Source organism: Equus caballus, chromosome X (genome assembly GCF_041296265.1).
Source record: "Equus caballus isolate H_3958 breed thoroughbred chromosome X, TB-T2T, whole genome shotgun sequence".
Lineage (NCBI taxonomy): Eukaryota > Metazoa > Chordata > Mammalia > Perissodactyla > Equidae > Equus > Equus caballus.
The window spans coordinates 68,837,971-68,865,270 of NC_091715.1; the positions used below are offsets into that span (position 1 = coordinate 68,837,971).

At 37.0% G+C, this 27,300-nt stretch overlaps 1 protein-coding gene across 5 annotated transcripts in view; it reads right to left on the minus strand.

The window, feature by feature from the left end:
• Nucleotides 1–27,300, minus strand: part of PHKA1 (phosphorylase kinase regulatory subunit alpha 1) — a 110,894-nt gene that overhangs the window by 54,213 nt on the left and 29,381 nt on the right. For all 5 annotated transcript variants that reach the window (XM_001488209.7, XM_014728967.3, XM_070258211.1 and 2 more), the window contains 5 exons: nucleotides 26,936–27,058; nucleotides 24,432–24,527; nucleotides 23,154–23,261; nucleotides 21,359–21,437; nucleotides 18,420–18,554 (listed from right to left, as the gene is read on the minus strand). In XM_001488209.7, coding sequence (XP_001488259.4) covers nucleotides 18,420–18,554; nucleotides 21,359–21,437; nucleotides 23,154–23,261; nucleotides 24,432–24,527; nucleotides 26,936–27,058 — 541 coding nt within the window. The remainder of the gene's footprint in view (nucleotides 1–18,419; nucleotides 18,555–21,358; nucleotides 21,438–23,153; nucleotides 23,262–24,431; nucleotides 24,528–26,935; nucleotides 27,059–27,300) is intronic.

A 27,300-nucleotide genomic window follows, 5' to 3' on the forward strand; every position in this document is an offset into this window, starting at 1 on the left:
GGAAACTATCCTTGGCAGTTAGAAGATAGTGGAAACCCTCCCCAAATCCAAGTCTTCAGTTCCAAGCCAAGGGCCAACCTTGCAAGCAGGCCTTTCTAAAGATAGCATTCTTAGGCCTATCCTATGAACTTTTTTCTGCACATGGTCCATGTCTTTTAGAGTGTGTATGTATGCATTTCTGTTGAGTATACACCCAGTAGTGGGAATGATAGGTCACAGGGTTTGTGTACATCCAGTTTTAGCAGATACTGCCAAATTGTTTTCCAAAGTAGTTGTGCCAATTTATATTCCCACCAGCAGTGTATACAATTTCCATTTGTTCCACATCTTTGCTAATACTTAGTATGATCAGTCTTTAATTTTAGCCACTCTAGGAGGTCTGTAGTGGTATTTCATTGTGCCTTTTACTTGTACTTTCCTGATGAAATAATGAGGTTGAGCACCTCTTCATAAGGTTTAGTGGCCATCTTCTTTTGTGAAATAGCTTTTCATTTTCCTATTGTGTTATCTTCCCTTTTGTTACTGATTTGTAGGAATTCTTTATAAACTCTAGATTTGAGTCTTCTGTCTGATATATGGATTGCAAATACGTTCTCCTATTCTGTGGCTTGCCTTTTTACTCTTGGTAGTTTCTTTTGATAAACAGAAGTTCTTAATTTTGTCAATATTTTGCTTTTAGTGCCTCCCATATGCTGATTAAGAAACCCTTGCTTATCCCAAAGGTCACCAAAATGTTTTCCTACTCTATCGTCTATAAGCTTTGCTGTTTTACCTTTGACATTTGGGCCTATAATCCATATGGTATGAGGGAGCGTCACAGTCCCCTTATTTTCTCCATGGGTGGATATACAATGGATCCAGTGTCACTTATCGAAAAGGTGTTCTGTTCCCCACTGCACTGATATGGCAGCATGCCATAAATCAGGTGAGTCTAGTTTTGGACTCTATTCTGTTCCACTGATCTAATTGTCTACATTTGTGCCACATTAATTGTAGCACTATAATAAATCATGAAAACATGTCGTGTAAGTCCTGCAACTTGGTTCTTGTTCTTTAAAATTTTATCAGTTCTTTTCAGGCCTTTGAATTTCCCTATACCTTTGAAAATGACCTGTTACCTTACAAGCGCACACACACAGCTTGCTGGGAATTTAAATGGGATTATTGCAATATAAAAGCTGACATCTTTAAAAGATTGATTTTTCCAATCCAGGAGTTGGAAAACTTTTTCTGTAAAGGGACAGATAGTAAATATTTTAGGCTTTGTGGCCCGCATGCTATCATTATTGCATATTTTATTTTGTTTTTAGAATGCTTTAAAAGTGTAAAAATCATTCTTAGCTCATAAGCTATATAAAAATACACCATAAGCCAGAATTGGCCCATGGGCCCTAGTTTGCCAACTCTTGTTCTAATCCATGAAAAAGGTATATCTCTCCATTTATTTAGGTTTACTTTCCTCGGAACGTTTTAGTTTTCAATGTAGAGGTATCACACATTTTCTATAGAGATTTATTCCTAGATATTTGATGTTTGTAGCTGTTATTGTAAATGATATCATTAAAAATCATTTTCTCATTGAATGCTGCTAATATATAGAAATATAATTAACTTTTTGTGAATGATCTCACATCTAGCAAACTTATTAATCATTTATAAATTCTAATAGCTTATCTGTATCTTACTTTGGGTTTTCTACTTATATAATTATGTCATCTGTAATGACAGTTTTGCTCCTTCCTTTCCAATCCTAATATCTTTTATTTCTTTGTCAAGCCTTGCTGCACTGGCTACAAGCACCAGTACAATGCTAAAAGGAGGTGGTAGTAGGCATCTCAGACATCTCATCCCTGATCTGAGAGGAGTGAGGTGGGGAGACTTTTAATATTTTACCACTAAGTATGATGTTAGGTTTTTAAGAAGATATCCTTTATCATATTTGAGGAAGTTTCCTGTAACTCCTACTAAAGTTTTTATATGAATGGGTATTAAAATTTACCAAATTTTTTTGTAACTGTTGAAATGCTCATATGGTTTTTCTCTGTTATTCTCCTTGTGGTGGGATATATTGATTGATTTCCAAATGTTAAACCACCCATCCACTTAGTTGAAAATGTTCTCTAAATTCCATTCTTCTGATTTCTTCTTTGACCCATGGGTTATTTAGAAGTACACAGTTTTATTTCCAAACCACTGGGGATTTTCTAGTTATCTTTTTTTTTTAATTTTTATTTTTTTCGGATGTACATCATATTTCAAATTCTGTATACATTACATCATACTCTAGTTATCTTTTTGCTATTTATTTCTAGCTTAATTCCAATGTGGTCAGAGACATACACTATATGATTTAAATCCTTTGAAATTTGTAGAAACTTGCATTGTGGCACAGCATATGGTCTATTTTGGAAAATATTCAATTTGCCCTTGAAAAAAATGTGTATTGTGCATTGTTGGGTATAGTGTTCAAAATCTATCAATCAGGTGAGGTCTGTTAATTTTATTGATGTTTTTGTCTACTTCTATCAGTTACTGACAGGGATGTGTTAAAATCTCTCACTATGATTTAGATTTGTCTGTTTTCCTTTTAGTTTTGCTCTTTTTTTGGCTATGTATATTTTGATGCTATGTTATTAGGTAAATAAAAACTAAAGATTGTTATAGCTGTCTGTTAAATTGACACCTTACCACCATAAAATGTTGTTTATTATTTCTATGAATATTTCTTGCCTTTAGTGTACTTTGATATTAGCATAGTTTCATCAGCTTCAATTTATTTACCATTTGCATGGCATATTGTTTTCCATCCTTTTATTTTCAAGCTGTGCCCTTATATTTAGGTGAATCTCCTGGGTTGAGTTTTGCTTTATTATCCAATCTGACCACCTCTCTTTTAATTGAAGTATTTAGTCAATATACATTTAATATAATTACTGAACGTTTGGGTTTAGATCTCACATATTACTACTTGATTTCCATTTGTCCTGTTTATTCCTTTTTTTCTCCTTTCTTGCCTTCTTTTAGATTAATCAAGAATTTTATTATATCATTTCCCCTCCATCAGCATATTTTTTTATTATTCTTTTCATGGTTACTCCAGAACAGCTCTTCTCAACTGGATTTCACCAGAGAATTATGCCCTAATTTTCTAGATATCCATTGTATATATTAACTTATCTTCTTTGTATTTAAAATGAAACTAGTGTGTGCCACTCTTGGGAGAACTGAAAAACCCCATTTTCTGTTGGGCTTAATTGTATCATGAAACCCTGCTCGAGAGAAGTTGCCCCAAAGATTAAAACATGCATCCTTGACTGATTAGAGTCTATCTTAAATTGGTACTTTTATCACTTTCTGAATAATGCAAGAACTTTGCAACACTTTAACTTCATTCACATCTTGCCTGCCTTTTTTGTTTTGTTTTTGTTTTTCTTTTTTTGAGGAAGATTAGCCCTGAGCTAACTGCTGCCAATCCTCTTCTTTTTGCTGAGGAAGGCTGGCCCTGAGCTAACCTCCATGCCCATCTTCCTCTACTTTATATGTGGGATGCTTACTACAGCATGGCTTGCCAAGTGGTGCCATGTCCGCACCCAGGATCTGAACCGGCGAACTCTGGGCCGCTGAAGCAGAACATGTGAACTTAACTGCTGCACCACTGGGCCGGCCCCTTGCCTGCCTTTTTTATAGTTACATTAATTCTTTAATGCAAAACTAAAGAATGAAATGGATTTAAATAACAAAACTGTAAAAATATGCTACAAAACTGAATAATTTTTAATTGAGGTAACATTGATTTACAACATTATATAAATTTCAGGTATACATCATTATATTTAGACTTCTTTATAGACTACCTTGTGTTCGCCACCAAAAGCCTAGTTACCATCTGTCATCAAACACATGTGCCCCTTTATCCCTTTTGGTCTTCCCCCACCCCCTTTTCCCTTTGGTAACCACCAATCTGTTCTCTGTATCCGTGTGTTTGTTTATTTTCCACATATGAGTGAAATCACATGGTAATTGTCTTTCTCTGTCTCACTTATTTTGCTTAGCATAATATGCTCAGGGTCCATCAAGGCTGTTGCACATGGTACGATTTCATCTTTTTTATGGCTGAGTACTATTCCATTGTATTTATATACTGCATCTTCTTTATCCATTCATCCACTGATGAGCACTTGGGTTGCTTCCAAGTTTTGGTTATTTTGAATAATGCCGCAATGAACATAGGGGTGCATACATCTTTTTGAATTACTGTTTTCATGTTCTTTGGATAAGTACTCAGAAGTGGAATAGCTAGATCATATAGTAGGTCTATTCTTAACTTTTTGACAAATCTCCATACTGTTTTCCATAGTGGCTTCACTGATTTACATGTCCACCAGAAAATATACAGATGGCCAACAGGCACATGAAAAGATGTTCAACATCACTAATTATTAGGGAAATGCTAATCAAAACATTTACAATGAGATATCACCTTACTCTCGTCAGAATGGCTATTATTAAAAAGACAAGAAACAACAAGTGTTGGGGAGGATGTGGAGAAAAGGGAACCCTCATACATTTCTGCCTGCCTTTATTGCAATTTTTGTCATTAATTTCACTTCCACTTTTGTTCTTTTGTCCACAAGGCATTGTTATTGGTGCTGCTTTAAACAGTCAATGGTCTTTTATATTTACACTTTCCATTTCTCTTTATTCCTTCCTACATTCCTACATTTCCGTCTTGGATCATTTTTCCTCTGCCTAAACAACTCCCTTTGATATTTCTTTTAGTGTGAGTCTGCTAGTGATACACTCTCAGTTTTTAATAATCTGAGCATCCCTTTCTATCATCTTTATTTTTGAATGATATTTTAACTGGATATAGAATTCTAGTCTGGCAGTTATTTTCTCCCAGTAATTATAGGTGTCATTCAGTTGTCCCATGGAGTTCAGTGGTTTTGTTGAAAAGTGAGCTGTAAGTGTGATTGTTGTTTCTTTGAAAGCAATGCACCTTTTCTTAACTCTATTTTTAAGATTTTTCTTTGTCTTGATTTGAAGTTTGATTATTAAATGCTTAGGTTTGGTTTTCTGTGTATTTTGCTCATAGATTTTTAGCCTTTTTGAATGTGTGACTTGATATCTTTAGTCAGTTCTGAAAAAATTTTGGTCATTATCTCTTCAAATACAGTTTCTGTTACATTCTTTCCCCTTGTTCTTGGACTCTAGACCTTTTCAATATATCTGTCTCCTAATGCTCTTTCAATTTTCCGTCCTTTTATTTCTGTACTTTAATCACGATATTTTCTACTAACTTACTTTTCAGTTCTTTAATCCTCTCTTCTGCTGTGTCTCATATGGTGTAATTCACATCTATTGCATTCCTAATTTCAGTTATTGTATTTTTTAGTTTTGAAATTCTATTTGATTCCTTTTTATACATTACAGTTTTCCAGTGTAATTCATCTTCTAAATCTAGTTTTGAACATATTAATATAGTTCATAAAAGTCCTGTCTGATTACTCCAAAAATATGAACCATCTGTTTTTTAAAAGACATATTAAAATTTTTAAATAGATTTTTTATTGGGCTAAAGTATGTATAACATAAAATTTACCATTTTAAACACACAGTTCAGTGGCATTAAGTACATTTACATTGTTCTGCAACCATCACCACCATCCATCTCCAGAACATTTTCATCATCCCAAACAGAAACATCATACCTATTAAATAACTCCTCATTACCCTCTCTCTCTGGAAACCACTCTTTAATCCTTTAATGGCAACTAGCATTTTATATTCTGTCTCGGTAAGTTTGACTACTCTAAGTATCTCATATAGGTGGAACCATCCCATATTTATCCTTTTGTATCTGGTTTGTTTCACTTAGCATATGTCTTTAAGGTTCATTCATGTTGTAGTATGTGTCAGAACTTCCATCCTTTTTAAAGCTGAATAACATTCCATTATATATATATATATATATATATATATATATATATATATATATATATATATGAAATTTTGCTTATCCATTCATCTGTCAATGGACATTTGGGTTATTTCCACCTCTTGGCTATTGTGACTAATGCTACTTTGAAAACTGGTGAACAAATATCTGTTTGAGTTACTTCTTTCCCTTCCTTTGGGTATATACACAGAAGTGGAATTGCTGGATCAATTCTATATTTAATTTTTATGAGGAACCACCATACTGTTTTCCACAGTGACTACACCATTTCATATTCCCACCAACAGAGCATAAGAGTTCCAGTTTCTCCACATCCTCACCAACACTTGTTATTTTCTCGTTTATTTATTTTATAATAGCCATATTAATCCATGTGAAGTGATATATCATGGGTTTTGATTTGCATTTCCCTAATGATTAGTGTTGTTGAGGCTTTTTCCATGTGCTTATTAACCATTTGTATATCTTCTTTGGGGAAATGTCTACTCAAGTCCTTTGCCCTTTATAATTGGGTTTGGGGTTTTTTTAATTAAAATTTTTTCCCCTAGTTTTATTGAGATATAATTGACATATAACATTGTGTACGTTTAATGTGTACAACGTAGTGATTTGATACACATATATACTTTGAAATGTTTACCACAATAAGTTTAGTTAACACATTCTTCACCTCACACAACTGCCACTTTGTTGTTGTTATGGTAAGAACATTAAGCTCTACTCTCATAGCAACTTTCAAGTATACAATATGGTATTGTTAACTACAGTCACTATGCTGTACATTAGATTCCTGGAACTTATTCACCTTATAATTGAAAGTTAGTACCCTTTGACCAACATTTTCCCATTTCCTTCACCCCTCAGCCCCAGGCAACCACCATTCTACTCTGTTTCTATGAGTTTGATGTTCCACATATAAGTGAGATCACATAGTATTTGTCTTTCTCTGTCTGACTTATTTCACTTAGCAAAATGTCCTCAGGGGTATGCATACTAGTGAAAACTGGCAGGATTTCTTTCTTTCTCATGGCTGAATAATATCCCATTGTCATGTACATATTCTTTATCCATTCATCTGTTAATGGACACTTAAGTTGCTTCCATATCTTGGCTATCGTGAATAATGCTGCAATAAACATCAGAGTGCAAATATCTCTTTGAGATAGTGATTGCATTTCCTTCTGATATATACCCAGATGTGGGATTGCTGAATCATAACAGTAGCTCTATTTTGAATTTTTTGAGGGACATCCATACTGTTTTCCATAGTGGCTATACTAATTTACATTCCCACCAACAGTGTACAAGAGTTCCCTTTTCTGCATATCCTTGCATTTGTTATCTCGTTTTTTTTTTTATAATAGCCACTCTAACAGGTGTGAGGTGATATCACACTGTGGTTTTGATTTGCATTTCCCTGATGATTAGTGATGCTGAGCACCTTTTCATGTACTTCTTGGCCATTTGGATATCTTCCTTAGAGAAATGTCTATTCAAGTCCTTTGCCCATTTTTTTAACCAGACTGTTTGCTTTTCTACTATTGACTTGTATGAGTTCCTTATATATTTTGGATATTAACTCTTTATCAGATAAATGGTTTGAAAATATTTTTTCCCATTCCATAGATCGCCTTTTCCGTTTTTTGATTGTTTCTTTTTCTGTGCAGAGGTTTTTAGTTTGATTTGGTCCCACTTATTTTTGCTTTTGTTTCTTGTATTTTTGGTGTCATATCCAAAAAATCATTACCAAGACTGATGTCAAGGAGCTTTTACCTTATGTTTTCTTCTAGGAGTTTTATAGTTTCAGGTCTTTCATTTAAGTCCTTATCCATTTTGAGTTAATTTTTGTGAATTGTGTAAGATAGGGGTCCAATTTCATTCTTTTGCATCTGGATATCTAGTTTTCCCAGCACCATTTGTCAGAGACTATCCTTTTCTCATTGAGTATTCTTGGCTCCCTTGTCACATATTAGTTGACCATATACGTGTGGGTTTATTTCTGGGCTCTTGATTCTGTTCCATTTGTCTATTTCTATGTCAGTACCACACTGTTTTGTTTACTATAGCTTTGTAATATAGTTTGGAACCAGGAAGTGGGATGCCTCCAGCTTTGTTCATCTTTCTCAGGATTGCTTTGGCTATCTGGGGTCTTTCATGGTTCCATTATGAATTTTAGTTTTTTTCTATTTCTGTGAAAAATGCGATTGGAATTTTGATAGAGAGTGCATTGAATCTATAGATGGCTTTGGGGGGGTTGTTCTTTTTGTTGTTGTTGAGTTGTAGGAGTTATCTATATATTCTGGATATTAATCCTTTATCAAATACACGATTTGCAAATATTTTCTCTCATTCTGTGGGATGCCTTTTCATTCTGTTGGAGGGTGTCCTTTGATGCACAGAAGCTTTTAATTTTGATGAAGTTCAATCTATCTAAATTTTCTTTTGTTGCCTGTGTTTTTGGTGTTACATCCAAGAAATCATTGACAAATCCAATGCTATGAAGCTTTCCCCCTCTATTCTCTTCTAAGATTTTTATAATTTTAGCTTTTAGGCTTAGGTCTGTGATTTATTTTGAGTTAATTTTTTTATATGGTGTGAAGTAAGGGTCTAACTTCATTCCTCTGCATGTGGATAACCAGTTTTCCCAGCACCATGTCTTGAGAAGACTGTCCTTTCCCCATTGAATGGACTTGGCACCTTTGTCAAAAATCATTTGACCATATCTGCAAGGGTTTATTTCTAGGACTTTTATTCCATTTTTCTACATATTTGTCTTTATGCCAATATCACACTCTTTTGATTACTGTAGCTTTGTAGTAAGTTATGAAATCAGGACATGTGAGTTTTCCAGCCTTATTTTTCTTTCTCAAGATTATTTTGGGGTCCCTTGAGATTCCATATGAATTTAAGGATGAATTTTTCTATTTTTGCTAAAAATGTCATTGGGTTTTTAATAGGGATTATATTGAATCTATCAATCATTTTGGATAGCATTGACATCTTAAGAATATTAAATCTTTCAATCCATGAACATGGATGTCTTTCCATTTATTTGAGTCTTCTTTAATTTCTTACATCAACATTTTGTCATTTTCAGTGTACATATATTTCACTTCCTTTGTTAAGTTTATTCCAAAGTAGTTTATTCATTTTGATGCAACTGTAAATGGAATTGTTTTCTTAATTTCTTTTAGTTTATTGTTAGTGTATAGAAATACAACTGATTTTTGCATGTTGATTTTCTATCCCACAACTTTGCTGAATTTGTTTATTAGTTCTGTTTTTTTAGTTGAATCTCTAAATCCTAAGGTTTTCTACATGTAAAATCATGTCATCTGCAAACAATTTTACTTCTTCCTTTATGATTTGGATGTCTTTTATTTCTTTTTCTTGACCAAATGCTCTGGCTAGCATTTTTGCTAAATGTGGAATAGAAATCTGTGTGTCTGTTTTGATTGTATTTTTTCTTTTGGCTTCTGTTTATTCGATTTCCGAGCATGTCTTATTATATATTTTTAGTGCTGAACACATTGTATAAAGAATTGCAGGGGTTCTGCATGATATTATTTTCTTCCAGAGGGGATTTAGTTTATTTTGGCAGGCAGATACACTATAAGCAGATCACCTTAGTCCAATCAGGAATTAAGAAGATTGTTTCAGGCTTTGTGTTTCAGGCTTTCCAAGAACTGGTCTATTTCTGATTTGCCTTTACTTTTAGGGTATAGCCCATCCTTCAGGGATTCAACTGAAAGCCTCAGGTGTTTATCACAGCCCCTTCCACATATAAAGGTGCTGAAATTGAATTTTTGTCTTCCTAGTAGTGAGACTTTATATTTGATTTGTTGACCCCCTCACCCCATGCAACTACAGCTTAAGAATTAGCAAATTCCTCAAAGGGAAACTGCACAGAGAATGGTGAACTTACTTCCCTGAGGTCTACTCTCTTCAGGATTTTGGCTTCTCAAGTCCTAGCCCTCAAAATTACTTTTTGATGCCTTCATTCACCTTTATTCATTTGTTTGGTGAAGAAGATTGGCCCTGAGCTAACATCCATTGCCAATCTTCCTCTTTTTGCTTGAGGAAGATTGTCGCTGAGCTAACATTTTGTGCCAATCTTCCTTTATTTTGTATGAGGGATGCCACTACAGCATGGCTTGATGAGTGGTGTGTAGGTCTGTGCCCGGGATCTGAAGCTGTGAACCCCAGACCGCCAAAGCAGAGTGTGTGAACTTAACCACTATGCCATTGGCCCGGCCCCTCACCTTTATTTTTAAAATCTAGCCATTGTAGTTGTTCTTAGTATGAAGTTTAGTCTGATACAATCTATTTCATCATAGCTGGAAGCTGAAAGTCTACCTTATTATTCTTTTTTTTTGCTTGAGGAAGATTGGCCCTGAGCTAACATCTGTGCCATCTTCCTCTATTTTGGATGTGTGATGTTGCCACAGCATGGCTTGATGAGTGGTGTGTAGGTCTATATCTGGGATCTAAACCTGTGAACCCAGGGCCGCTGAAGTGGAGTATGTGAACCCAACCCCTACACCAACAGGCCAGCCCCTTCTTATTCTTTTTAACCTTGGCACAATATATCATAGTTCAACCATTCATGTTCATACACATTAGGTTGCTTCTAATTGTTGCTTTGCCACTAAAAATTATGTTGTGGGGCTGGACCAGTGGTGTAGTGGTTAAGTTCACATGCTCTGCTTCAGTGGCCTGGGGTTCATGAATTTGGATCCCAGGCATGGACCTACACATTGCTCATCAAGCCATGCTGTGGCAGTGTCTCACATATAAAGTAGAGGAAGATTGGCACAGATGTTAGCTCAGGGACACTCTTCCTCAAGCAAAAAGAGAAGATTGGCAACAGATGTTAGCTCAGGGCCAATCTTCCACACCAAAAAAACCATTATGTTGTAATGAACCTGTTTGTACACATATCCTTGTGTACTTGTACAAGTGTTATATAGGTTAGATTCCTAGAAGTAAGGTTGCGGGTCAAAGGTATGTACATTAAAATTTTTAATAGATAATGCCTAATTGCCTGATTTACACTACTACCAGGAGTGCAGAGAGCATCCATTTCTCCTCATATTCACTAGCACTGGATATTATCAATCTTAGCTTTTGTAAAATCAATAGGCAAAAATTTCTATTTCATTGTGTTTTATCTTACATTTCCCCAGTCACTGGTGAGGCTGAAGTTATAACTTAAAAAGTGTAGTACTAGGAAAGGAGAAACTGTGATCAACAGCACCAAAAAGTGAGACCAGAAATATATACACACATACATATGTAAGTCTACGTACGTAGAGTAAGTGACAAAGACAGCATTTCAAAACAGTGTTTATATGAATTAGTCAATCAGTAGTGCTAGAAAGGCTGGCTAATTATTTGGCAAACAAGTTACAATTCTTAGCTCATAAGATAAACTAAAATTAAAATTCTAGACTAAGAGTTAAACGTAAAAATTGTAACCATAAAGAACTAAGAGGAAATGCAGTTTAAATGTGTCTGACCTAGGGCTGGGTCTCTCTTTCTAAGCATAACAGCAAAGAAAGAAACCAAAAAGGAGAAAATTTTACTATGTAAAAATGTAAAATTTCTATATATCAAAATCAAATGCCAAATATTGCAATAACATATGGAAGACAAAGCGTTAACATCCCTAATAGAGAAAAAATCTTGTATAAACCAAAAAGAAACTGCCAATTTTCCAGTAGAAAAATGGTAAAAGAATATAATTAGATAATTTGCAAAATAAATAGAAAAAAAGGCTATTCAATTTATGAAAACAAGTTTATCATCCATATGTCCAAAAAAATTGAAGAAATTATGCTAACACATATTAAAGTAGTGTTGTAGGAGGTTATTTAAGAAAATATAATAAGGTTCTCCATATACTATTATGTTGCAAAAAAACAGATTGCAAAGACTGTTATTTCTGACACTATTTTTCTAAAAACAAGTGTGTATGTATTTTATAAAAAATAATTGGAAGCAAATACTCCAAAACAAAAACAGTGGCTTCCTGTGAGTGGTAGAATTATACGAGATTTTTATCTTTTTCTTTTGTGCTTGTCTTTATTTTCCAGTTCCCCGCAGTCAACATGTACATATCAATTTGTAATCAGATAACACACACTTATGAAAATTAGAGAGAATGAGAATAGCATATCTATTCAAATGAAACTAGGAGATAAATTCATAATTCCTGAAGAGATGAAAGCTATATCTGATAAAATGGATGTATTTGATGTTTAAAAATTTGCACAAACGCAAGAAAATAATTATCTAAAAGAAAATTACAGAATAGGAAATATATACATTACAAACCTCACTGATAAAAGATTACCATAAAATATACTTAAAGAATTGATAAATACATATGAAAATGTACAGATCCTGCTAGCTATGCAAACAATAGGAAACACAATTTCAAAAAAATGTAAAGCAACAATGAAAAAATGCATACCCTCACTGGGAATTAAAGAAAGGAAATTAAAATAACTTATGTATATTAAAACTATTAATCTAACAAAACAAATGATAAAAACCGAATGCTGCTGGGGTAGCAAAAATCAAAAAGATATATTTTCAATTTATTGATGTCACTAAAAATTGGTTGGTCTTTCTAAAGAATAATCTGGCAACATGTAACAATAGCTCCAAAGTTGTTTATGCTCTTTTATCCAGAATCCCTTTTCTGAGAATATATTCCAACAGGAATATATGTATGAATGCCTATATAAAGGCATTCATAGAAGGATAAAAATTTTGAAAACAATTCAAGTACTCAACAGTAAGGGAACCATTACTTTAATTTGATGGAACAATATGCAGCTCTTCCAATATGTGGAAATACTTACGTGAAAGAATAAGTGAAAAAACCAGAACACAAGTTAATATGTACAAACTAAGTATAACTATGAAAATGTATCTATGTGCACTAACAGATTATAAAGGAATTATCATTATATAAAGATTTGTTTTTTTTTAAAGATTGGCACCTGAGCTAACAACTGTTGCCAATCTTCTTTTTTTTCTGCTTGTTCTCCCCAAATCCCCCCAGTATACAGTTGTGTATTTTTTTAGTTGTGGGTCCTTCTAGTTGTGGCATGTGGGACACCTTCTCAGTATGGCCTGATGAGCGGTGCCATGTCCGCGCCCAGGATCCAAAACAGCAAAACCCTGGGATGCTGGGGGGCTGGCCCTGTGGTCGAGTGGTTAAGTTCGCGCGCTCCGCTGCAGGCGGCCCAGTGTTTCGTTGGTTCGAATCCTGGGCGCGGACATGGCACTGCTCATCAGACCGCGCTGAGGCGGCGTCCCACATGCCACAGCTGGAAGAGCCCACAACGAAGAATATACAGCTATGTACCGGGGGGCTTTGGGGAGAAAAAGGAAATAATAAAATCTTAAAAAAAAAAACCCTGGGATGCTGAAGCGGAGCATGTGAACTTAACCACTCGCCCATGGTGCCAGCCCCTATATAAAGATTTGAGTTTAATATTTATAAAGTTCTTATGTTCTCAAAGTTTATTAACCTCATAATTTAAAAAAATTTTAAAAGATACTATGGAACTGAAATACATGAAATACTGAGTGTTTGAGGTGAGGCAGAGAATCCCACTTAGTTAACATATATAAACAAATACACCTGGTGAAGAAACATCCCCCTTTCCTTGGTGGAATCACAGCTATCATTTGAAGAATGATTAAAAGCAATTTTGTATTGTGAAATTGTTGCAATAATAGAATTTTGAAGAGTCACTCATTTGGTAAGTCATCAAATAGTGTCTTTCTTGACTTTTTCCCGGGCAAATCTATCCTCTTTCTCCTATAGTTCATACAGAACACCACTGTTATAGCATTTATAAGATTATACTATAATTATTTGGCTATATGTCTATGTCTCCCACAGCATCTAGTCCAGGGCCTAGTATATAAGTGAGCAATAGATCCTTATGAAAGAATGAATGAAAGAAGCGAATGTAGGAGCATATTTGAAAATAAATGTAGCTTGCTACTTGAGTCCCCAAAACGTTTGATCACTCACTAAACCAAAGACCCATCAGTCCTTATTTCCTTTGGATAGGAAATAATAACTTAGCAGGAAGCCCAAAACAGAGTATAGGCTTTGAAAAAGTAATCAGTAAGGAATTTGCCCCTGTTTGTTGAAGAGACCTGATGTGATGCAGGTGGATTCCAGGAACGATGGCCCAGAGCTTGGAAGTTACCTAAATCTTAGTATGATTATGCTAAGTTTAGAACAACGGATGTGAAGAAGTAAAGTGTAAAATTAACCTATCAACTTCTGAGTGAGAGCCAGAAAGAATCAGGTCAAAGGCACCAATAGGACGTGCATGAAGCCCAAACCATAGAGACTTCTAAGAGGGGCAAAGAAGGTAACTACAAGATCAACTAATACTCAGGGAGTAAGATTTGGGCTAGATAGAGAAATACCTTCCTTTGGGCAAGGGATTTAATGCTAGTGGACTGGTATCTGGAAACTAGGAGCACATTACAATCTGAGGCTAGAGGGAATGGCCAAGGAGATAAAAAACAGGAAGCAGGTTCTGGGAAGGATTGAGGTACCCATCCCACCTAGTAAAGCATCAACCCAAATCAATCTCAGAAGTTTGAGAGTCTGGACTTGGCATTTACCTCAGATAGGGCTGAGTAAGGGGAGGGAGCCAGGGGCTCAGTATTTTGTAATAGTCAAGCTAATTTGTGGCTATATTTTAGAAATTAATTAGGATCTGAGACCTATATTCAATAAACTTGCTAATTTCTATGTATTTATATTTTACTTTTCCATTTTTTCAGTAAAGTTTCTTTAGAAAATTCCAATCTTACACTTGAATTAAGAAGAAAAGAGATCTTCTACATTATAGCTAGGATGGAAGGAGGGGGAGATCTGTATATTCCTAAAGCCAGATGCAATGTTAATCGCTCTGGGAGTTCAGGCCTTGCTGGCATAAAATATGGGTGCCTAGGAGAAATAGAGAAAAGTCAGCTCTGACTGTTGGTCCTTTCCTCTTTGGTTGATTCCCTCTCGATTTAGGTCTACATAACTGCCATAGAAATTGAGTGTCTGGACTTGGTGTTAGTAAAAAGGAAGGAAGGTTGCTTTTGAGCTGGACAAGATTTGGCTTGGCTGTAGTTACTCACAGACCATTCCTGGTAAAGGAAAAAAGTACACACACACACAAACTAGGCTTTGGGTTTGTACGTGGCAATCCGCTATCTAAGATACATTCTTTATTTATAAATTTACCCCTTTGTGGCTTGATTTAAGACTATTAATTTCCCATTGGTGCTATAACAAATTACCACAAACTTAGTGCTTAAAACAACACGTATTCATACTCTTACTGTTCCAGAGGTCAGAAGTCCAAAATGAGCCTTATGGCTATTAAGAGGTAAAATCAAAATCAAGCTGTCAGCAGGGCTGGTCTGCTCTGGAGGTTCCAGGGGGAGAATCCATTCCTTACTTCCTCCAACTTCAAGAGGATAAGGCTAGTAGCCTTATTACTTCAATCTCTTGCTTTCATCATCACATCTACTTTTATAGGTGGATCTCCCTCTGGCTCCCTCTAATAATGACACCTGTGGTTATATTTAGAGCCCATCTGGATAATCCAGAAAAATTCTCCCCATCTCAATCTCCTTAATTAATCATATCTGCAAAGTCCCTTTTGCTCTATGTTCACAGGTCCCAGGGATTAGGGCCTGGATATCTTTGGGGCTATTATTCAGCCTTCCACAGTCCACCCTCTGGCCCCTAAGGATTCACATTCCTCCCATATGCAAAGTGCATTTACCCCATCCCAACATCCTTTAAACTCCCAACACATTACAGCATTAACTCAAGTCCAAAATCTCTTCTAAATATCATTAGCCCAAAAGTCCCATCACCTAAATCAGATACGGGTGAGAATCTGATCCGTCCTAAGGCAAAATTCCTTTCCATCTGTGGACCTTTGAAACTAGAAAACAAGTTAACTGCTCTCAAAATACAGACATAGAATACAAGTTATAGACATTCTCATTCTAAAAGGGAGACAATGAAGGAAGAAAGGAGTCAGTGACCCCAAGCAATTTTGAAATCCAACTGGGCAAACTCCATTAGGTTTCAAGGCATGGCTTGAGGCTATGCCCTCTGAGCCCAAGGCGCCTCCCTTGAAGTCTCCTTCTTTTTCCTGGAAGGGTAGCACTTGTTTGCAGCTGAGTAGTTTAATGGTCTTGAGTGTAGAATTTTGGAAGTCCAACACCCTTCTTTCATCTTGTCCTCTTTCTGCTCCTTTCAGTCCAAGTTGGCAGTGTTTCTGCTGATATAACATTCTCAAAAGCTTTGTGGGTCTTGCATGTATGTCATGGGGGTTCACATGATTAGAGAAGAGGGTCCTCCCCAAGATCTTTCCTGGCTAATCCCAACTCTATTCCTAAATTATGCCGAGATGGTTGAGTGGATCCATGAGTCACATGCCTGATCTCTTCAAAGACCCCTGTGTGAATGAGTACTCTGATCTTTTGATCTTTCCGAAGCACTAGCAAAAGGCTGTCTAGCCACATCCTTGACCTTTTTTTTGCCAGAACATGCTTTCCTGACAGCAAATCTCCTAACTTTATCATCTTTTCCAATCTGGATAGGCTGAGAATTTCATCAAGTCCTGGTTCCTTTTTGCTTAACCGTTCTTCCCTCCATTTATCTCTTTCCTCTCGCATTTTACTATAAGCCTGGTTTACTTACTGAAACCAGGCCATGATTTCAATACTCTGCTTGAAAAGCTCCTCAGCTAAATATCCAAGTTCATCATTTATAGTTCTGTTTTTCACATAACTATAGGAAACAATTCAGCTAAGCTTTCTGTCACTATATAAGAAGGATCCTTCTGCTCAAGTTTCCAATAACATGTTCCTCATTTCCTTCTGAGCCCTCACCAGCAATGCCTTTAGCATCCATATTTCTACCAACAGTTCGTATAAGGCAATCTAGACTTTTTCTATTATGTGACTCAAAATTCTTCCACCCTCTATTATCCAATTCCAAAGCCACTTCCACATTTTTAGATATTTGTGATAGCATCACCCTACTTCCAAGTATCAAAATCTGTATTACTTTCCTATTTGTTCTGTAACAAATTACCACAAACTTAGTGGCTTAAAACAACACATGTTTATTCTCTTACAGCTCTGGAGGTCAGAAGTCCAGAATGAGTCTTATAGGAATAAAAACAAAATCAAGGTGTCAGCAAGGCTGGTTGCTTCTGGAAGCTCCAGGGGAAAACCTGTTCCTTGCCAATTCCAATCTCTAGAGGCTATGGGCACTCCTTGGAAATCTTTGGCTCATAGCTGCATCACTCCAATCTCTCGTTGTGTGTCATGACATCTCCCAGTTCTACAGTCTGATCTCCCTCTGCCTTCCTTTTATTAGGACACTTGTGATTACAATTTAGGGTCCACCTGGATAATCCAGGATAATCATCCTCATGTCAAACTCCTTAATTTAATCATACATGCAATGTCTCTTTTGCCATATAAGGTAATGCTCACAGGTTCCAAGAATTAGGACCTGGATATCTTTAGGGGTCGTTATTCAGCCTTACACAGGGCATTTTAGAAACTGTGTTTATCCTTTTTTTTTTTTTAGTTAACAGTGTAGTAATTTGTTTAATGTGAAATTTGTAATAACTTGTGTAAATTTGTAAATTCTAGTAATTTTTTAATGTGTCTATCACTAAGCTTAATATATAAATTGAATAAAAATAAGTCCTAATTAAAAGTAAGTATTAGACTAAGAAGCGGATTTTTTTTTTTTTGAGGAAGATTAGCCCTGAGCTAACTACTGCCGATCCTCCTCTTTTTGCTGAGGAAGACTGGCCCTGAGCTAACACCCATGCCCATCTTCCTCTACTTTATACGTGGGACACCTACCACGGCATGGCTTTTGCCAAGCGGTGCCATGTCCGCACCCAGGATCTGAACTGGCAAACCCCAGGCTGCCGAGCAGCGGAATGTGCACACTTAACCGCTGCGCCACCGGGCCGGCCCAGAAGTGGAATTTTTAAACATTGTCAACCAATTCATTACATGGCAAAGCATAAAAGACCTAAAAACAAGTTCCTTGGCTATTATTCTACATAAAATTAGCATGTACTCAAAATGGAAATATAGGTCCCAAGGGGAGAACATTTTAGTTAAGTATACGCTTGGAATGAAGATACATTATTACCTGTTAACAGCCATGCCCTATGTACCAAAGAGTTCATAAAACACACCTAAAATTATCAAGCCCGTTCAGGATATATAGGGTTATAGATTTAGATTCCAGAGACTCTAAATTCCTTCTCAGATCCAGTTTAATGAAGCAATACAAGACTAACAAAAAATAAAAAGGAAAGAAACCAGCCTGTATCGAATAATGCTTTCATTCTAGCAGGCTGGCTGATCTCCTTACCTAGGCTGGAATAAATATGGCTGAGAATACGAGCTGGTTGTACTCTGATGGGATACACCTCAGCAATGGTCTCCACGTCAATTCCCTTGTTCTTCAAAATGGCCTTGATTTCTTCTGTCTCAGCTAGAATGGAAACTATAGGAAAGAAAGAAGATGAGGCCAACAGAAAATTTTACTTTAATAGGAACCTGGAAATCTCTCAAGCCACATAACTTCTTTCGAAGGAAAGAGAAAGGAAAGGGGAGGAAATTAACAGTTATTGAGGAACACTGATGAAACAAGTATCATGCTAGGTACATAATGATATCTAAATGGAAAAGAAAAAAGATCTCATGACTAGAGTATTAGATTCTGCTTTCTGGCTAAGTACCTATGTGTTCCTAGAGATCTATGTCAAACTCTCTTTATATCTGGGGTTCCATGTTTAAACAGGGGAAAAAAAATCCAACATGAGGTGTGTTACAGCTTTTGTAAAAGTTGATTCCCCAAGGCTCTTTTATTTCTCTACCCATAAGACCAGGGCCAGGATTATGAGGGCAACGAAGAACACCCTAATGATAAGAATTGCTCTATAGCTAAAGAATGGTAGAAGGCAAGGTAAATTGGGGATAAAGAATTGAGGTTCCATAGCCGAAATCATGTGTGGTTGTTTTGGGGGGTGGGAGGATGGGGATAATAGTTCTCTAGATTCAGAGCCCGCCAAGCCTGGACAGCTCTCTTTTCTTCCTCTTACACTCATGTCTCTGAAGCGGTAATCAAACTCACAAGGGAGGAGGCCAAGCCAGTTCCCCAACTCTTGCATTTACTCGACCTCTGTGGGACAGATACCTGGCTGGGGGCCAATAATCTGAGTGTGGCCTCAGCTGGCTTGACACTAAGCATCAGGGGAAAACATGCCCTATTCTTGTTCCTCTGGTGCTGGTAGATGTGTTGAATTGGGTTTATGGGAAAATGAAGGTACCACTTGGTTCATTCCAGCTTACCAGCAGTCTCTATGTTGAGTTTTTGGGGCAAAAGTATAGTTAACAAAGTGCTACTTCGCTTTCCTCTGCCATTATCTTTTGTGTACTCTTCTATCTTGGGAACCTCATAGTGTTGTGTTGCTGTGGTCTGGGAAGGATATGCAGGATATGGTGATTAGAGAGTCCCCTGGGCATAACACTATCTTGATTACTTCAAACTGAAAACATGAAAATGACAAAGATTCTTCAGGGAAAACATACAGAGGAAGAATGATAGCAGGCTGAGAAAAGTCCAGGGAAACACATGTGGTCATCCATTCATTCATTAATAAACATTTACTAAGCATCTAAATAGATAAGGTACTATGTTAGGGACTAAGGATATAGAGATGAATAAGTTAGTCTCTCTCTCAAGGATTTCACAGTGTAATGGAAGTGACACACACAAACTAATTATAAAATAACCTGCTAGGTAAATAGAGATATACACAAAGCATTATGAGATCATCAAAGAGTGACGTCTATCTAGTTTGGGGTTGGTAGAGAGTGGTTTTAGAAAAGGCCTCCTGAATCAGGGGACTAACATCCATATCTGCATCTTAAAAAGAATATATTCATGTTGATGATTAAAGAGTAAACAGACTATAGTGGGCCTAGACTGAAGACAGGGGGACCACTTAAAAAGTTATTGAAGAAAAAAAAAGTTATTGCAGTAATGCAAGGAAGAGATGCTGACTACCCAGATTAGGATCATGACATTGGTACTAGAGAGAACAAGATGGACTTCAGAATTATTTATATAATGTTTGCTATATACATTGATAAGCAAAGACTGCCTGTATAACCACACAGGATGCCAACTATAAGTAGGTTTAGAAAACACATAGGATTATTTTCCATATAGAACCAATCCCCAAGCCAAGTGACTGGAGACAATTCAGAGGAGCGTCACAGCAGGACTTAGTACCATATTGAACAGTGTTGTTGGAGAGTCAAAAATCACCTCGAGCTTTCTACCCTAGAAGACTAGGATAATAGTGATGTCACTGAGAGAGACAAAGAAGGTGGAAAGATCTGTTTTTCTTGGGAGAGGTAAAAGGATGGGATGGAGACAAAAGAGGTCAGTTTTGCATTTGAAGTATAAGTGTTTTATAGGTATTGGGACTAGAATTCTTAATGTTTGTAGAGCTTAGCCCGTGTTTTGCACAGAGTAGACACCTCAAAATTTAAGTTGATCATTAGGAACAAAGAATAAAGGTTTGTAGTACTCTCCAAAGAGGTAATAGTTGGAGCCATGGAAGCAAATTTATTTTGAAGGAGGCAACCCTGGCAAACTAATACAGGGTGTAAATTCAGAAAGACAAGAGTATAAAAAGATCAAGTACTCAACCATTAGGAGGATATGAGAAAACAGGAGTACTAGCGGAAACAGCACAGAAAAAATGCTCAGAAAGAAAGCAGAGATAATCAGGAGGCTACAATACCACGATGATGAAAAGAAAACAGTTTCCAGAAGTAAGGAGTGGTTAAGGGTACCAAATAACATTTATTAAGCATTTGTTCATGATTAAGATTAATAGCAATTTTGAAACCAAACAGAACCAAGTTCATTCTATACTTTTTTTTTTTTAAAGATTGGCACCTGAGCTAACAACTGTTGCGTCTTTTTTTTTTTCTGCTTTATCTCCCCGAATCCCCCCAGTGCATAGTTGTATATTTTAGTTGTGGGTCCTTCTAGTTGTGGCATGTGGGACGCCGCCTCAACGTGGCCTGATGAGCGGTGCCATGTCCGCGCCCAGGATCTGAACCAGCGAAACCCTGGGCTGCCGAAGCAGAGCACGAGAACTTAACCACTCAGGCACGGGCTGGCGCCTACTTTTTGAAGCCTAACAAAATGCATGATAAAGAATAAAGTGATCATTTACTGGCCCAAACCAGATCTTTAAAGTTTCTGCTGCTGGGAATAAGAATACATACCTTGAACCACAACATCTGGCTTTGGTACAGTAGAAAACCTACGATTCAGGGGATCAATTTCTCCAGGAGCTAAAAATCCCTAAAGAAAAACCATAAAAAGACAGATTATATCTCAAAAAAAAATCTAATGTTGGAGGAAAAACAACACGCCAGTACCATAACCCTGCACCATAACATGTGAGAGGCAGGTATGGAAAGGAAACAAATACCCTCACTGTATGAAAACGTTTGAACTCCTGAATTCACATCCAAATTAATTTTATCTGGAGTTAATTTCTAGTGGCTGTCACAAATCCTTTTTGGAAATAGATGGGATATAAATGATAACTAGAAAGTTTTCTAGTTACACCCCCACCTTCTCTGGATGTACATGATTAGCCAATCAGACCACAATGCTTATTATCAATAATTTAAGTTATTAGTTCTGTTGCTTTCTCATTTATTCACATGTCTGCTATGCTTTCTGCTCAGCAGATATCTTTTGACCTGACTTGAGTTTCTGTCCTTGATGAAATGGAAATGGATGAAACTCATCCATTTTCCCCTTAAGAATAACATTCATCTCCTTCTTTTTTCATAGCACTTAATTTGTTCTAATTGAATGAGAAAGTCACTGGCATGGATTATTTTAAACAAAGCATCCTGTCCATTACTGCTACATTCATAATAATGTCAATTAAAGATAATCAAACCTTTATGCTATATGCCTGAAACTCATAGTGATAGATGTCAATTATATCTCAATAAAACTTGGGGGGAAAAATCCCAAAACAGAACAAACAAAAACAGCTGCAGAAAGTAAATAGTCATACATAAACAGGTCAGAGTCTAGCTCAGAAAGGATAACTAAGTCCCATCCTAGATCCTCAAGGACCCTGTGTTATAGCTTACCATAATAATCTACAATGGGGAAATAGATTTGTTGGTAAATCTGAAAAACTTTGAAAAAGGGAACCCTTTTCACAGGGTCAAAATGTCACAAATAAGCTGCACATAAAGTAAGAAATTCGCAAATGCCTCGTTAAGAACTGTCTCAACAGAATTTAATATAAGGAACATTTAAAGAGCTCCTTATGAAAAAACAAACAAAAAACTATGATGTTCCCAACCACTTGTCATGGTGCCTAAAATTATCTTATCAGTTTATTCAATTAAAGAATAAAATGTTGGGGCCAGCCCGGTGGCGCAGCGGTTAAGTGTGCATGTTTCGCTTCAGCGGCCCAGGGTTCGCCGGTTTGGATCCCGGGTGCGGACATGGCACCGCTTGGCATGCCATGCCGTGGTAGGCGTCCCATATATAAAAAACTAGAGGAAGATGGACACGGATGTTAGCTCAGGGCCAGTCTTCCTCAGGAAAAAGAGGAGGATTGGCAGCAGTTAGCTCAGGGCTAATCTTCCTCAAAAAAAAAAAGAATAAGATGTTGCTTGGAAAAGTTAGCACTTAAATCCATTAACAGTCATTACTATCTAAGCACAGTTGCATTCATGAGTCACCAGGCAAGGCACTAGGGGGCGTTCTGAAAGGGAAAGATCTAGTGCCTGATCCCAGAGCAGCTCCAAGTATAGTGCCAAGGTAGGAAGCCCTGGGCAGCATAGGGGACATGGTTGCTGGGGGAAAGATTTTTGTCAAGGATTGGCCATACTCCCACTCTAAGCACCTGGAAGAAAATCTATAATTAAGGCAGAACACGAAAGGCAGAAGACATATCCTTCAGATTTAATAAGCTACTCACAAATCTGATTATGGTGGCTAAAGCAGAAAAAAAAGCGAAAGAACATTGAAATTTCCCCTTACCTCTGCCATCAAGCTTCCTAAGATGTATAGAGACTGACCCCACATATGAGGCAACTTGCCCATGGGGATTCGGTCCACAGTGTGAGGATTCTGATATTCTTCATCAACCTAAAAGAAAAGATAAAGAGGTCACACAAAGGGTAATGGAAGATTTAAGATACTAGCCAACAAAAAGGCGGAGTCTGGACTGTGATTCACACCCTATAAAACAGTCATATATGCAATACACTGAAAAGTCAAGCACTATGACTACAGTCTAGGGCAGCGCTCCTCTAATTGTATGTGGACACAAATCACCTGAGGATCTTGTCCAAAAGCAGATTCTGACTGAGTAGGTATGGGGGAAGGCCTGAAATATGCATTTCTAACAAGCTCTCAGGTAATGCTGTTGACATTGCTAGGAACTTATTCCACCCTTCCCCACCAGAATGGAAGACTCTCTCTCCTATGGCTAATGCTCTTTTGCAGTGGAGAAGAGGAACAATGGTACTCTGGACTGGCATTTTGGGAAAATGGAGACATAATTCATTTTCCAAGCCTGATCTGCTCAAAGAATCCCAGATTACTGGCCTCAAAGCAGAGAATACCAAATCCTGAGAGTTCACACAGAACATCACTCTAGTTCTGACTACTGATCTCCATATAATTCTCAACCTTAAGGTTGGATTTTTTTTTTCTTTGAGGAAGATTAGCCCTGAGCTAACATCTGCTGCCAATCTTCCTCTTTTTGCTGAGGAAGACTGGCCCTGAGTTAACATCTGTGCCCATCTTCCTCTGTTTTATGTGGGACACCTGCCACAGCATGGCTTGACAAGTGGTGCATAGGTCTGCACCTCGGATCCAACCTGGTGAACCCCGGGCCGCTGAAGCAGAACATGCGAATTTAACTGCTGTGCCACCGGGCCAGCTCCGGACTTTTTTTTTAATCAATCTCTGAACAATTTATTTTTTTAAATCGAAGTTTGGTTACATACAAAAAGGTCAAATATATTTAATGCGTGCATCTTGATGAGTTTGAGGATAAGTATACACCCACGAAATTACCACCATAAGGTTTGGTCTTGGCCTTGTCTCACTATACAACAGTACCGTAACTGGGACTGCTTTAAAAATTTATTTTCAAAAGAATAAAATCATATTTTTATCATCCTATACCTAAGATGAACTTTTAGGACATTAAAATCAGAAGATCAAAAATTATTTGACTCAAACAAGGCAGTCCTATCAAGGTACTGCTCCTCTTCTCCCAGCTCCATGTTATCACACTGTCCAGTTCACCTTGTCAGGAGGAACACTATACAGCTCTGGCAGAAGTGGGACTCCATTTTTGCCCTTGATGAGGACTGCTTCAAGAGCCTCTCTGTATTCTTGAACCTGTAGATAAAAGAAAGGGAGAAAAAAAATTTAGAGAGAGTTCCCTTTTGGAATCTAGGTGAGGGTTGTAGCCAAAGAAGGTCCTATTGCAAAGGAGCGTATTCACCTAGTAAAATGGAGAGGAAAGGGAAGTAGTATTTACTAAATGCTTACTGAAGGCCAGACATATGCTAGGAGTTTTGCATACTTTAATGCATTTAATTTTAATAACCATCCTAGAAGGTATGTGTAAAGCCTTTTTACAGGGAAATTAAGATTCAAAGAGGTTATGAACTTGTGAAGGATCACAGAGCAAGTACAAGGCTGAGCCCAGATTTGAGCCCAAGTCGGCCTGCCTCCACCGGCCTGTTTTTATCCACTGTGTACTACCTTAGGTATAGCTTCTTGACTTTACGTGTATTGGCTTTTAAAATTGCATTTTACCTGCCAAATTAAGTTTTGTTTAACAATTTGCTGTAGATTAGTAATAGATAAAAACTTAAAAAACACTATAATTTACGGTGGAAAAAATATGGTCAGTTCAGCTATAACAGTTGTTTTGAAAATTTGTTCCAATGCATTTGCTGTATTAGGAAACAATTTGAGCATAGCATGAATTTCACATTTGCTTATGTACAATTTCACCCTGAGAATGCACTCATCTGACTGAGCCGTGCAAGAATACAAAAAATACACACATGCATATACCTTAGGAGGACAATGAACCACATCCATCCATATGTGGTGTTACAACTTTCTGTCCAATTTCAGGTAATCCTCCTTCCACCTCTTCATTATAACTCCCGAGCTGCTCCCTTCTCATGGCCACCCTGACTGCATGGCTCTATGCCTTCCCTTCTCTTTAATTTCCCCCCCTTTCTTCACAGTTGTATCTTTTATTCTTCCTTTCTGTTTTATATTCTTTCTCTCTTTTCTCTCACCTTTTGCTATCCCTCCTTTGTTCTCTTTCTCTGGCACACAGGGTGGCGAGCACAGGTGCCCAGTGGGTGAGCTGGCAGGAATATGGGTGCACACATCCATAAGCAAACTTCTGGTCTTTTTCAAGGTACAAGTGTCACAGCTATTGTGGTATCCATGTGTTCCTTAACCATTTAATATGCATAAAGCTGTGATACTGTTTTTATTAGGTTCTTATCATTTAGTGCATAATTCTGACAAACTTTTTAAGTGTTGTGCCCCCAACCCCATTTTCCTATAAGCCCTATAGTTTTTACTTCTCGAATATGCAAAACATGGTGATGTTTTAGGAACATATATGTCTCATTAGAGCCAAAGTGACTGTACGCTGCACTTATGACATGTCTGTATCTGTGAAATTCAAAGAACTTTAGGGATATCTTCCTCAATAAAGAGACAAAAACTATTCTCATTGTATGTACAGAGAAACCAAAGAAGTCAATGACAATACTTGGGCTACTCAATGGTCCGTAGTGAAACCAGAAAAAAAAAGAATAAAAAGAATCTAGGTCTTCCAACTCTTCCTCCCCGGCCCAGAGTTCAAAAAACCTGAATGTGCTCTGTACCTAGTAGGTACATTTGATAAATAAATCTTTCTTTGAGCAAGCAAAGTTTTTGAAAAACAATGTTATGAAATTCGACTGAGAAAAATGGTAGAATCAAAATAGGGTGGTCAAAATAAGGCAGGTTATTTCTACTATTGTTTATCTTATTTGCTTGCTCAAAGGATACTCCATAATTTATTAAAATTTAGATTAAAATAGCACTTTGTGGCCCTTGAAACTCTGTGTGTAACCCAATTCTCTAAATTCATATTGGCAGTTACAGATTAATATTGGCCAAAGCATTCAAATTACACAAAATTGTATTTTATGAAGCCAAGTATAAGAGACTTCCAAATGCATTGGATTTATGTCTAAGTTAGACCATAGCCAATTTGTAAAATGCCTGACAATAAACTTACTTGATTAAATTTCCCAGTCTCACTGTTTTCCAAAATTTCTAAACTACATTACTCATATGGCTCAAAAACAATGATAACCGTGTTTTTGGGGTGAGTAGAGGGTATGAACGGGTTGTTGTTGTCGTTTTGGGTGGTTTTGTTTTTTGCTAAATTCAGAACATCATTTCCAAGATTTATTTTAAAAAAAAAGACATGCAAAGTCAGGAGGTAAATTCAAGTATCTCTGATGACTGAGGCAAGTAAACAGGGCTTGCTATTTTGCTTTCTGTATCTGTTAAAAGCCAAGTCTGAGTGATGGTAATACCTAGGTCTTCCAACTCTTAACCTAGTGCCCTCTCTCTAGAAGATAGCTCTGTCTCCTCCCTATTAGGGAAGACTTCCATTTGGATACAGGTTGGCACAGCCATTAACTGAGAGAGAAAGACATAGTAAGAACATTCTGCTGAAAAGCTCTTTTCCCTGTTCTGCATTGCCTGTTCTGCATTACCTGTTCTACATTGCCACTGAAGACTCCATCAAGGATAAAGTACGTCCAGAACAATGGCCACTCACACTCAATGTTTTCAAATAACTTCAGCTCAGCTGGTTCATAGTACAGACGATTGGGATCCTGGTAAAAACACAATGAACAAAGTCTCTTATCATTCCAAGGTCAGACGTACATCTTTAGTTCAGAGGTATTACAACATAGCCTTTCACTACTGATAGTTTGTTTCAGAGAAGGCGGAGCATGTATATACTCTCTTCCCCTAGCAAGTACTTTGTGATATGACTTCTAACTAGTGGAACTGGGATAATAATGACACTATGGATAAGTGTATGAAGAAATGAGATTAATTTGTAACAAACTTG